We start from the raw sequence: 12,689 nt of genomic DNA on the forward strand, positions 1-12,689 counted from the left end.
GTAGGGTAGAGCATGAAATGTCATTTTTGTCATTATGGACATGGCAAGACAAGCTGTTCTGCTTGTGAACGTATCAGAGTACACTTTCATGTAATGTCTTTCTAGTGACTTTGCTCTGGAAGTTCTTAATGCCATTCTAGGATTTGTCATAACATGGATTATCATATGCTTGAACTCTGAGCACTTCCCATACTCCATCTCATGGCCTTATTAATGTAAAAAGTTCCTTCTTTTACTATAACTGGCATTCTTCTAGCCGTTATGGATTAGATTAATCGATATGTTTTGGCTGAGTGCACCACTCTGGTTATGCATCAGCAAAGAAGTACAAAGCAGCTGGAGTGTACCAGTGAATGTAGCTCTGTATCTTTCATATGAAACTACTTTAGGAATTACTAGTTTAATTATGGGACACCCAAAACCTGTGTACACTTTTGACCACTCCATTTTACTAATATTGGATTGTGAGGGTAAGTTATCGTAACTGTTTCTCTCTTTCTTCCATGGCCTTACAAGAGATGTAGCCTTCTTATATACAAAGTGCATCTATACTGCCCTTCAGTTATTTTTCTAAATTTCAGAAGTAATTTTTCCAATACAGAATATGGAATAATCTGGAAAAGTGCCTTATAAATGTTAGATTCTGGAGCTAGATTATATAACACTATGGGCAGTAATACAGACAGGCAAGTGGTTGCAATACTAACAATTACAAGAATATACATAAAAGATCATAATTCCAAATTATGCCATTAGAGTCACTCAGTGTTGTCCTGATAGATCAGCCAGATTTATTAAAATGAAACTTATCAAAGGGAATTTCTTTGCTTTAAACACGTCTGATGCTAACCACAAGACTATATTAATTCATAGCCTCCAACAGAATTTTCACAGTGCTTCCCACAACCCCTCCTTTTAGCGTCAATCAGCTAATCCAGGCCTGGTGTAAATTTAGCAGGGAACAGCTTATAATGAGCATTAAGAAGGAAAGGGCAGTTTTGAATAGGAGGATGGTGATGGGAAGTCTTGAGTAACAACGGGGGAAATAGAAAGGGGACAGCAAGACACAGTAATGTGGCAAGAGGTTAACATTTACTGATAGAGGGCAGCACCCTTAGAACTCCTTAAGGACTTACTGATGGGCTCAGGTAGAATATGCTGGGCTAGGTTTTCATTTATGTGCATATAAAGACTTATTTTATTCAGTCTACTTATGCCAGGAGGCAGTCTGGACTCTGGAGGCCTTAGCAGTAACTTTCCTCATCCACAACTGGGTATTTCCTCGTTGTTGATTACTGATCCCCTTCACCCCTTGGCTCCCTCAGTCCCTTTTCCATCTGAGGGTTTGGTCAGCCAGGACTGAGGAGCAGCAGCACTGACCTCCACATCACTCAGATGTCAGGCTGCCTCATTTCTCCTGCCTACACCATTCAGGCTGTTGAAGGCTGTTACCACCAACCTGATGGTCTTTCTAAAAGATACTTATTGCAACTGTGGGAAAAGGGGCCTTGCCTACTGTATAACAATGTAAGGAGAGGGCCCTAGAATACAAGGCCCTCAGCCAACATCATCTGGATATGTGGTACAGTACCATATATATTATAGTATATAAGTAGTTGCAGGAATGATTTGTCACACAAGTATTCCAAATATAAGTCACAATCCAAACACATACTTCGCTAGCCCAACTCTATACATTTGTCCATGCTGCCAGCTGAAGCCATGAAAAGGAAAGCAAAGGAAACTAACCCTTCATAGGTAAAGAGTCTACAACTAGGTGACAGCACCTGCATTCATGAACTGTTGTAAGGCCACATGTTCACAAACGGTTTTCAAAGCCTACTAAGCAGGTATAGGTCTTTGACATAATATGGTTCAATACTCTGCCAGAAATCAAGGTGGAGCCACGCTCTGCTATGCCATTTGCTTTCTTGTGGTGTAGAGAGGACTTAAAATGGTAAGAAAGTTATAAAATGAAAAGATACTCCCTCCCACAACAACCTCATGTCACTTACTTGTTGTAATATTTTTGCAGCATGATTCTGTACCATTTTTAAAGTTGATAATGTATTGTACACCAGGGGAAAGACCTTCTATTGAATTGTTCAGTGGTGAATCCTGGAACAGAGTTCCATTTGTAAAAGTTACATTGCTTATTGTAACATTTTCTGGTAATGTGTCTATGTTGATTTCTGTCTTTGTTGCATTTGCATTTATTGAGCTGCAAACATTAAGGCCTATAGGAAAAGGAAAAATTACAGAAAAATGGTTTCAGAGTAGCAGCCGTGTTAGTCTGTATTCGCAAAAAGAAAAGGAGTTAAACACCTTCACATAATTCTGGTATTTCACTTTATGTATGTGTATTCACTTTTGTTATTGTTTAGGTTTTCTTCAGACTGTAACACCACTTTAAATACCACTTTACTGTTCCCTGCTTTTACATCAGACTTTTTTACTTTGTGTTAATTGTACTGTCGTGTCCAATCACTGGCCATTGGAGATATTTGCTGCTAGCAGTTGCAGATCGGTTACATGCCATTGTAGGCAGTCCCATCATCCCATCCTCTCCATAAACCTATCAAGCTCAGGCTTGAAGCCAGTTAGGTGTTTTGCCCCCACTGCTCCCCTTGGAAGCCAGTTCCAGAACTTCACTCCTCTGATGGTTAGAAACCTTCGTCTAATTTCAAGCCTGACCTCATTGATGGCCAGTTTATATCCATTTGTTCTTGTGGCCACATTGTGAAATTAGGATACTAAACAAAATCATAATAAAGTAATAGATTGGCACTTACAGGCAGCTGCAGGTTTGATCTGAAAATAAAATAAATAATAGGAGTTAGATAACTAAGTACTGGAAGTAAAAAACAGAAATTAAACATCTTCAAATTAACAGCTGCAGAGATAATATATAATCAGATCAAATCTATGTTTGCTAGTAGATATCAAAACTTTTGATATGCAAAATGAACACCCAAAATTTATGGACATACAAAATAGTAGCTAGAAAATACTTATTTAACAGAAAAAAACAAACAAAAAAATTGCTCAGCTATATTGCGTGCGGGGCGGGGGGGTTATACAGCAATCACAATATTTCAATATTTAATTATAGAAATAGGTATACACAACTAATATTTTTTTATACTATACCTAAAAAGTTATAAAAGAAACCTATAGGATCTCAGACAAAATACTAGAAAATGTGTCTTAGGGAATCATCTTCCCTTGGAAGGGACGAGCCTAGAGCTAAGAAGTCTTTTCCATCTATGATTTAAAACATTCTCCCATCCTCCGTATACTATACAATAAGCATTACTATTATGTCTCCATGTGTTTCTGATCAAAAGCTTTCTGAACTCAGTGAAATTTGAAAGATATTTCATTGATAAACTGGAAACAGTTTTAAGAATGTTATTTTTATTGTATATGTTGACATACAATAATTGTCTGGGCGTGAGGGAACTGGGGATGTTTAGTCTACAGAAGAGAAGAGGAGGGTGGTGAAACACTGGAATGCGTTACTTAGGGAGGTGGTGGAATCTCCTTCCTTAGATATTTTTAAGGTCAGGCTTGACAAAGCCCTGGCTGGGATGATTTAGTTGGGGATCGGTCCTCCTTTGAGCGGGGGTTGGACTAGATGACCTCCTGAGGTCCCTTCCAACCCTGATATTCTATGATTCTATGATTCTCCAAGGTTTCAGAGTAACAGCCGTGTTAGTCTGTATTCGCAAAAAGAAAAGGAGTACTTGTGGCATCTTAGAGACTAACCAATTTATTTGAGCATAAGCTTTCGTGAGCTACAGCTCACTTCCTCAGATGCATACTGTGGAAAATACAGAAGATGTTTTTATACACACAGACCATGAAAAAATGGGTGTTATCACTATAAAAGGTTTTCTCTCCCCCCACCCCACTCTCCTGCTGGTAATAGCTTATCTAAAGTGATCACTCTCCTTACAATGTGTATGATAATCAAAGTGGGCCATTTCCAGCACAAATCCAGGGTTTAACAAGAACGTCTGAGGAACAGAAGGTATACATTGTCCCCAAATGTAAAATAGTTATGGGTAAGGACAAAGTCACAAAGTTCAGCCACCAGGTTAGCCGTGACATTATCGGGGATAGTGTTCTTGACGGCTTGTAGTCCATCTTTGTGTGGAATGTTGGTGTTGCCCGTTGACAACTGTGCCCACATATCTATTCAGGGGACACCATCACAGGGCCTAATAACATCAGCCACACTATCAGAGACTCGTTCACCTGCACATCTACCAATGTGATATATGCCATCATGTGCCAGCAATGCCCCTCTGCCACGTACATTGGGCAAACTGGACAGTCTCTACGTAAAAGAATAAATGGACACAAATCAGATGTCAAGAATTATAACATTCACAAACCAGTCGGAGAACACTTCAATCTCTTTGGTCAATCGATTTCTGATCTCAAAGTGACTATCCTTCAACAAAAAAACTTCAAAAACAGACTCCAACGAGAGACTGCTGAATTGGAATTAATTTGCAAATTGGATACAATTAACTTAGGCTTGAATAGAGACTGGGAATGGTTGATTCATTATAAAAAGTAACCTATTTCCCCTTGTTTATTCCCCCCCCCACACACACACTTTTCCTCAGACGTTCTTGTTAAACCCTGGATTTGTGCTGGAAATGGCCCACCTTGATTATCATACACATTGTGAGGAGAGTGATCACTTTAGATAAGCTATTACCAGCAGGAGAGTTGGGTGGGGTGAGAGAAAACCTTTTGTAGTGATAAACACCCATTTTTTCATGGTCTGTGTGTATGAAAACATCTTCCGTATTTTCCACAGTATGCATCTGATGAAGTGAACTGTAGCTCACGAAAGCTTATGCTCAAATAAATTGGTTAGTCTCTAAGGTGCCACAAGTACTCCTTTTCTTTTTATGATTCTCCAAGAACCCAATCTGCAGCCTTTCAGATAGCAATGCCAACATGCGTGTATGTGTTAGCAAAAGGAAATCCAGGGAAGTGCCTTGCAATTTCTGATTAAGTTGTTAGTTCCTGCAAACATTTAATGCAGAGTTTCCCAAGCTTTTTTTGCTGCACTCCGCTTTGGAGATTCATCTCCCATGTATACCCCACATCTTTCTAAGAAACTCTGTTTCTTTGGATACCTGGGGTCCAGGAGTCCATCTTGGCCAGGGTCCCCCAGCTTTTGAGCATCCCCTTTCCATGATATGCACTGGGTGGGTGATAGACAGTTGGGCTGCACCCCTTTTCTTGTGTTCCCACCTCTGGGACTCCCCAGAATCACTCACAGGCCACAGGCTCCTTTGGCCCTGACACAATCCCCAGCATGCATGCACAAGAGCCTGTGCAGGAAGGGAGGAACTCTCACAAGGGGACACATGCACACAAGCCTCTGGAGGGGAGAGTGAGCTGACATGCTCCCCACCCCCTGAAGCTGCTGCACAGGGAGATGTTACGCCCCAAACTCCTCCTAGCTCTTCTAGCCTGGCAGCAGCAGCTGGAGCCACAGGTTTAGCTAGTGAGACGACAGTCAGGTCCTTGCATCCACCGGATAACCTTGGTGCCTCCCTTCCCAGACAAGGGGAAATGCCCCAGTTTGAAAACCAATGATTTAATGGAACTCACCCATAATTATTTTCTTCTACCACTAGGTGGCAGCAGACAATATAGATTGGAAAATGCACATAAAAGAGACTAAAGACCAACACTAGATGGAGTTCAGCAGGCACATGCACATAGAAAACAAACTGAACTTTCAGATCCTCATAACCTACCAATGCAAACTGACTGTTTCCTTTGCTGCATGGTGGTAATATATTTTAACAATTACATGTAAGGATTAAACAGACAAAATTATTTACGTTGTGTAACTTGCCTATATGCGCATGAACAGTCCATACAAGTACACATAGATATCGAGTGTAATAAGCCTTTAAGAAAAGGAAAAAAGAAATATTGGAAAAACTAAATAGTGTCATTTATTCACCTCTTGCCCCTACTTCATTTCCATAAAAATCTCAAAATCAAACGGAGTTTTGTAATTCATTCTAGAGTTTGAGGAAATTCTCCAGGCACAGGAAGGCTTCTTCCCAAAGACCTCTGTCCCTGGCATTGGCTAGGATAGCCTCTGTCTGAATGGACTGAGCAGCTGGCAAGCACCTTCCCCTCTAGCATTACTGCCAGATTTATAAAGGCCAGACTGGTCATCCACTCTGATGCGATTCACCCCATATTATGGTAAGGAGACGCTGGGGACCTGAATGAAATCATGCTTAGCCTTGCACTAATGTAAAATCTCATGTAGATGAGGTACTACGCACATTTAGAGAGATTAGTGATTCAGACAAATAGCACATTCGTCTTCTATGGTTCAGGTTTCGTCTCACTTCTCCATGTACTTGTACACTTGCAAATCTCTTTCTCTCTAACACCACAGCCTCTCAGAGGGCTAGTCTGGGTTGCAGAGACCACCTGGCCTCTTGCTTTTTCCCATCAGCTCTGCTGGCCTACCAGTTTTAGCTCAGAGAATAAAGGTAAAGATGTGACTTCGCTCATCATCATATCAGAAAGGAAGTTGGCCATTCTGGACACCAATACCTGCCACAATAAAACTAGCACAGAATGTGGATTCCCCTCGGTCCTGTTCTGCTACATGTTCACCATGACATGTTCCACACACTATTTTAATGTAGTTGGAAAGCTGGTGTGTTCTTACATAATTCTGATTGAATATTCAGTGCACAAAAAAGTTGTCTGGTCCCTTAACCATTTGGCACACACATTTCCCACCTCTATGCAGTGGTTTTCATCCCTGGCTGAGACTGCTTGTTTAATATATGGAAATTATCTTTTAGTTCCATATGAGATTAGCATTCACACGCTCTTTCCTCCCATTCACTGGAATACCTGCATTTCCTGACTCTGGTGATAAGCCACCTTTGGTCATACTGTCAAAAACACCATATTTTAATGATTACACATTTCACCCAAAGTTCTGATCTATGTCAAATATGAATCACAAACATATGGAGCCTGTCACGGGGCCTTCAAGCTCCCTTCCATGTTCACAGATCCCCAAGAAGGGGATGCCACTCACACAAGAAACTCCCTTTCTCATAGAATCATAGAATATCAGGATTGGAAGGGACCTCAGGAGGTCATCTAGTCCAACCCCCTGCTCAAAGCAGGGCCAATCCCCAACTAAATCATCCCAGCCAGGGCTTTGTCAAGCCTGACCTTAAAAATATCTAAGGAAGGAGATTCCACCACCTCCCTAGGTAACACATTCCAGTGTTTCACCACCCTCCTAGTGAAAAACTTTTTCCTAATATCCAACCTAAACCTCTCCCACTGCAACTTGAGACCATTACTCCTTGTCATCAGCTACCACTGAGAACAGTCTAGATCCATCCTCTCTGGAACCCCCTGTCAGGTAGTTGAAAGCAGCTATCAAATCCCCCCTCATTTTTCTCTTCCGCAGACTAAACAACCCCAGTTCCCTCAGCCTCTCCTCATAAGTCATGTAATCCAGTCCCCTAATCATTTTTGTTGCTCTCCGCTGGACTCTTTCCGATTTTTCCACAGCCTTCTTTGGTGTGGGGCCCAAAACTAGACACAGTACTCCAGATGATGCCTCACCAATGTCGAATTGAGGGGAACGATCACATCCCTCGATCTGCTGGCAATGCCCCTACTTATACATCCCAAAATGCCATTGGCCTTCTTGGCAACAAGGGCACACTGCTAACTCATTCTCCTCTGCCACCAGCAGAACTCAGGCTATGTGAAGCTGGAGGGGACATGGCAGAGTAGCCAGCTGGACTCTTTCAGATTGTTCCCTGAAAGTTTAGCACCATTCATGATCTGCCCTTTAGTTACTTCCTTTCCCATTAAAAAAAAGCCCAGTGATGCCCATGATCCTGCAATACCTGTCTCTCTCTCTTCCTTCTACCCCTAATGTTTATCATCCAGTTAAAACATATATTTAAACATTAATCTAAAACGTGACTTGAAAATGCTGCTTAAACAACAAAACGGGCAACTACCCCAAATTTTTGTTTTGTGAAGAACAAACTGCTCCTCCTTTTTAGTCTAAAAAGTTTATTGTTTTGTGGTTCCCTTCAGTATCACATGCTTCTCCTCATCTCACAATGCCCCTCTAACTTTCCAGAAACACAGACACTAGCTTGACCTACACCTAAAACATAGGTTAACCTAGCTACATCGCTCGGGGTGTGACAAATTCACACGTCTGAGAGACATAGTTAAGCCAATCTATGCCCCAGTGTAGAAATGGCTAGGTCTATGGAAGAATACTTCTATCAACTTAGCTACCAGGTGGATTTACTACAGTAACGGAAAACAAAAAACCTTTCATCACTGTAGTAAGTGTGTACACTGATGCTTGTAGTGTAGACAAAGCCACAGACCTCACAAACTGAACTTCCCAAAACACAACCACCTTCACACCAGAGAACACCCAAAAAACGACACAGAACATATGTAAGGGTCAGTCTTACCTAACTGAGGCCATGTCTACACTACAGCTGAAGCTGGCATAACATACTGTTGCTCAGTGGTGTGAATAAACCACCCACCTGAGCGACATAAGGGCTCATGTGCACAGCGCTATTGTGGTGGGAGAGCTACTCCCGCTGACAGAACGTCCGCTGTTTGTGGAGGTGGTTTTATTTTGTCTAAGGGAGAGCTCTCTGCCTTCGGCATATAGCATCTTCACCAGACATGCTGCACCGGTGCAGCTGTGCCACGGCAGCACTGTGCGTGTAGACATGCCCTAAATGTCGTAACGACAAGTCATAAATTAAACTATTCCGTAGCTCCATATGGTTACTGAATGAGACTGTATTTATACAAAACATTTGATCATTATCTCAGAGGATATTCATGCTGAACACCTGATTCTCCTCATAGTCACATCTGATACATTAGAAGCCTTTGCATTTCCCCTTTCCTTTTCAATTGTATTTAATTTATATATTCATATATGGAGCTTCTTTTTAACAAAATATTTGGATTGTGGGGAAAAACAAAAAACCCCAGGAAATAAGCCTTTAGAAACCAAAGGTGGAAAATGCAGTAAAATGAGAGACACTGATCATTTTAGCTGAACAAAAACAGGGGGATGGATAACCAAGCTTTTCATTGTAGTTTCAATGGCCACATCTTTTCATGTGGCAGTTAGCAAGTCTCCGAGCTTGATCAAAGTGGCTGAACTCTGAAGTTGGGTTGTCAACTGTCAAGAACACACTGTTCAAGGCAGAGTTGCTCTAGCTGAATTTGGCTCACACTGTCAGGTACCCATTGTAGCGTGGCTGTACCGGGAACGGAGCCTTGCAATCTTCTTTGGGGTCGTCCTGAAATGATGGAAGAAAAGACTGCAGAGGGAAAGAGACAAGAGATGGAGATATGAAGAAATGGGAGGAATGATGCTGATGGAAGAAAGTTCTCTGAGAAGGGGAAAAATAGGTATAAAAAGCTGATCAAGAGTTGTGGCCACTTGCCACGTGGTGATATTAAGCCCCTGTGTAAAATGATTAGGCAACATGTACAATGACTCAGTGGGAGGCATTTTTTTTTAACTCCAGGTTCCCGGAGAGGGGGAAAAAACCCTGCCAGCAGGACAACACCTGCTTTACCCACTCAAGTTTCCAAAACAAAACCAAAACAAAGTGGTTTTGTTCATGTAAATACAGGAGCAGGAAGCCATTTGACTGCACATTAAGGGTACTAAAAAATTAAAAATAAAAAATCCTGACCTGACTTCTGAGAAGCAGCTTTATTCTTGTGTTGCCTGCTTTGCGGGCTCAGCAATCGGTATGTGAGGCTATGTCTACTCTACAGACCTTGCAGCGGCACAGCTGTACCACGGCACCTGCACCGCTGTAAGGTCTCCTGTGCAGACGCTCTATGCCCGCGGGGGAGAGCTCCCCCATTAGCATAATTAAACCACCCCCCAACAAGCGGCGGTAGCTATGCCAGCGGGAGAACGTCTCCTACCAACACAGCGCTGTCCACACCAGCACTTCTGTCGGTGAAACTTATGTCAGTCAAGGGGTGGTTTTTTCACACCCTGACCGACAAAAGTGCTAGTGTAGATAGAGGCTAAGCAACTCAGAGGTAAAACCAGGAAATCCATCAGACCCCCATCGAAGATGAAGACTGTTCACACATGCATATGTTCATACTTTCTCCCATGCTGTCCTTCAAGCTTGGGAGGCACTCCCTGTAAATATCTGCAAGTCTTCTACCCCATTATCCTCCTTCAAACTCTTTTTCCGTCATGGCTACAAATAACTTGACCACAGTTAGGCCAGTGGTGTGCAAAGACCATGGTGTGCCTATCATGTTGATCTGTATTGTCTCATTCTTTCCTTGCACTCCCCCATCTGTCTGTCTGTATCCATCTGATGTCTCTTGTCTTATGCTTGGATTGTATGCTCCTGGGGGTAGGGACAGTTTATTTATTGTGTCCTTATACAATGCCTATAACACAATAGGGTTCTAGTCCATGACTAGAGCTCCTAGGGGCTATACTAAATAATAATAAGGCTACTCCCCACACCGCAATTCCCTCAAACTGTGAACTAGCTAGAAACTTAATTGATGGAAAGAGCACTCTCTTCACACCCAACTCCTTTCCACACCCTATCACCAAAAAATAATATTTCAAGTGTAGAAAAAGTTTCCCTGTAAGAGCGTTAAACTAAAGATTTTGAAAAAAGTCACAATCAAATCATTATGATATTGCAATAGTGGGTTTTCATTTAAGTTTATTATTAAAGAAAGGTGTATCGTCTAGAATGTTTGCAGCTCATATGCACAATCCCTACGGGCAAGTGGCTTGTTGTTTTCCTGGGACTGGTAACAATGCACAGCATCCAACTCTTAGAGCGGGGAAATTCAGACTCAGAAATATGAAAGAATAACCAAACTTCTTCAAAGAAACCAAAATGCTATTTCACCCCCACTATGTCTGTGACAGGCAGAGCTGAGGGAACATGCACCCATTCTAGCCAAGGGCAACATCTGAGATTAATTCAATGGATGAAGGATTAAACCCAGAGTAAGGAGAGAGGAGTCAGTGAATACTGATTTGAATTTGAAAGCCATTTGCTGGTTTTCAGAAGAACTAAGAATCCATGGCTCCCACTGACTTCAGTGGTAGTTGTGGATGTTCTGCCCTTCTGAAAATCAGGGCCTTGTGTTTGTGGGGGAGGGGAGTTAATATAACAAGTTATCCAAATGCCACAAAAAAATGTTTAGTTATATAGTACAGTTCTACTGAAGACAATAGTTAATTAATTCCAGTTTTCTGACTTCCACTAGGCCTTTTATGAGTTATTCTGCTGAACCTATTCCAGCTAACCAGTGATACACTTAATCAAATGTATTTACACTACACACACTAACTCCACAAAACAACAAACTTTAACTCATTTCAGTGGGGAACTCAAAATACATTTAAAGCAAATGCCAACATCAAAACTTCCCCTCTGATATCTTTGCAGGCATGCAGGATCAGCCCTTTAACAGACCACAGTGACTTCCTCATTTAGTGAGTGCTGATGGGTTTATCTCTAGGTAAACTGGCTCTAATTTTAGAAATAGCATGCTAAGTTTGGGGGGGAGGGATAGTTCAGTGGTTTGAGCATTGGCCTACTAAACCCAGGGTTGTGAGTTCAATCCTTGGGGGGGCCATTTGGGATCTGAGGCAAAAATTCAGGATTGGTTGGTCCTGCTTTGAGTAGGGGGTTGGACTAGATGACCTCCTGAGGTCCCTTCCAACCCTGTTATTCTATGATTCTAAGTCACTTTCTGGGAAAGCTTTAGTTTTTTCCCCTCTTTTAACCCTGAATAAAGTAGTTTCACTAAAGACGACAAAGAAAAAACAAAATAGGAGAAAAAAAAATCCAATCGGTTGGTGTTCATTATCAGACGGACAATCGACTGAAACCATTCAAGCCTCACACACTATTAGTGTTGCAACTCCACAGAAAGAAGCTATGAAAAAAGTAAAGGCAATCTATATTCATACACTAACACTGGTGGCCTTTGCTTGCGCAGGGCATTTTTAGATATTAAGCATTTATTTTCACTTTGTGTGTATTTAGATTTGACCTCTGACATTTGTAAAAGTTCTCTTATCCCCTAAGCCATGCCCTGCCCCCAGCCCCAACCACAGATCAATCACCACCAATTTTTGGTATTTCCATGGGTTTTTGTGACAAAAATGATGGATTTCTAATTTGTGTTGCAACCATGTTTTTGCCCCAGCTGAAAAAGATATGTAAGACATACCTGTCTCTTAGCCTTGTAGATAGGCCCGAAAGAAAATTGCAACCAAATGTACTGAGGAGAGGCTCTGTCTCCTCCCTTCCTCGTCCTCCCTACCATTTCCCTGCATCCCCCTTTTAGGGCAGTGTTTTTCCACTCTCAGTCTCTCCAGGAATCCAGTGACTTCAAGAAGAGTGACCTTAGGGTAACCCGCCTCGTTATCAACATTATCAAGGTTTGTAAAATGGGTGCAGTGTGCAAAACAATGGCAGAATTATCTTTCTGGATAAAAGGGCTTAATTTGATAACCTTAACACTATAAATCAGTCCAAAGATGAACCTTTTATTCACCCAGCCTCCACTCCACCCAAAACTTTGGT

General features: G+C 41.7%; 1 protein-coding gene across 1 annotated transcript in view; it reads right to left on the bottom strand.

Moving 5' to 3' along the window:
* Positions 1–12,689, bottom strand: part of PTPRJ (protein tyrosine phosphatase receptor type J) — a 130,636-nt gene that overhangs the window by 56,123 nt on the left and 61,824 nt on the right. The window contains exons 2-3 of the mRNA XM_077818299.1: positions 2,793–2,811; positions 2,016–2,237 (exon numbers count right to left, since the gene is read on the bottom strand). Of these exons, the coding sequence (XP_077674425.1) occupies positions 2,016–2,237; positions 2,793–2,811 (241 nt within the window). The remainder of the gene's footprint in view (positions 1–2,015; positions 2,238–2,792; positions 2,812–12,689) is intronic.

The sequence above is a fragment of the Eretmochelys imbricata genome, chromosome 6, assembly GCF_965152235.1.
Source record: "Eretmochelys imbricata isolate rEreImb1 chromosome 6, rEreImb1.hap1, whole genome shotgun sequence".
Taxonomy (NCBI): Eukaryota; Metazoa; Chordata; order Testudines; family Cheloniidae; genus Eretmochelys; species Eretmochelys imbricata.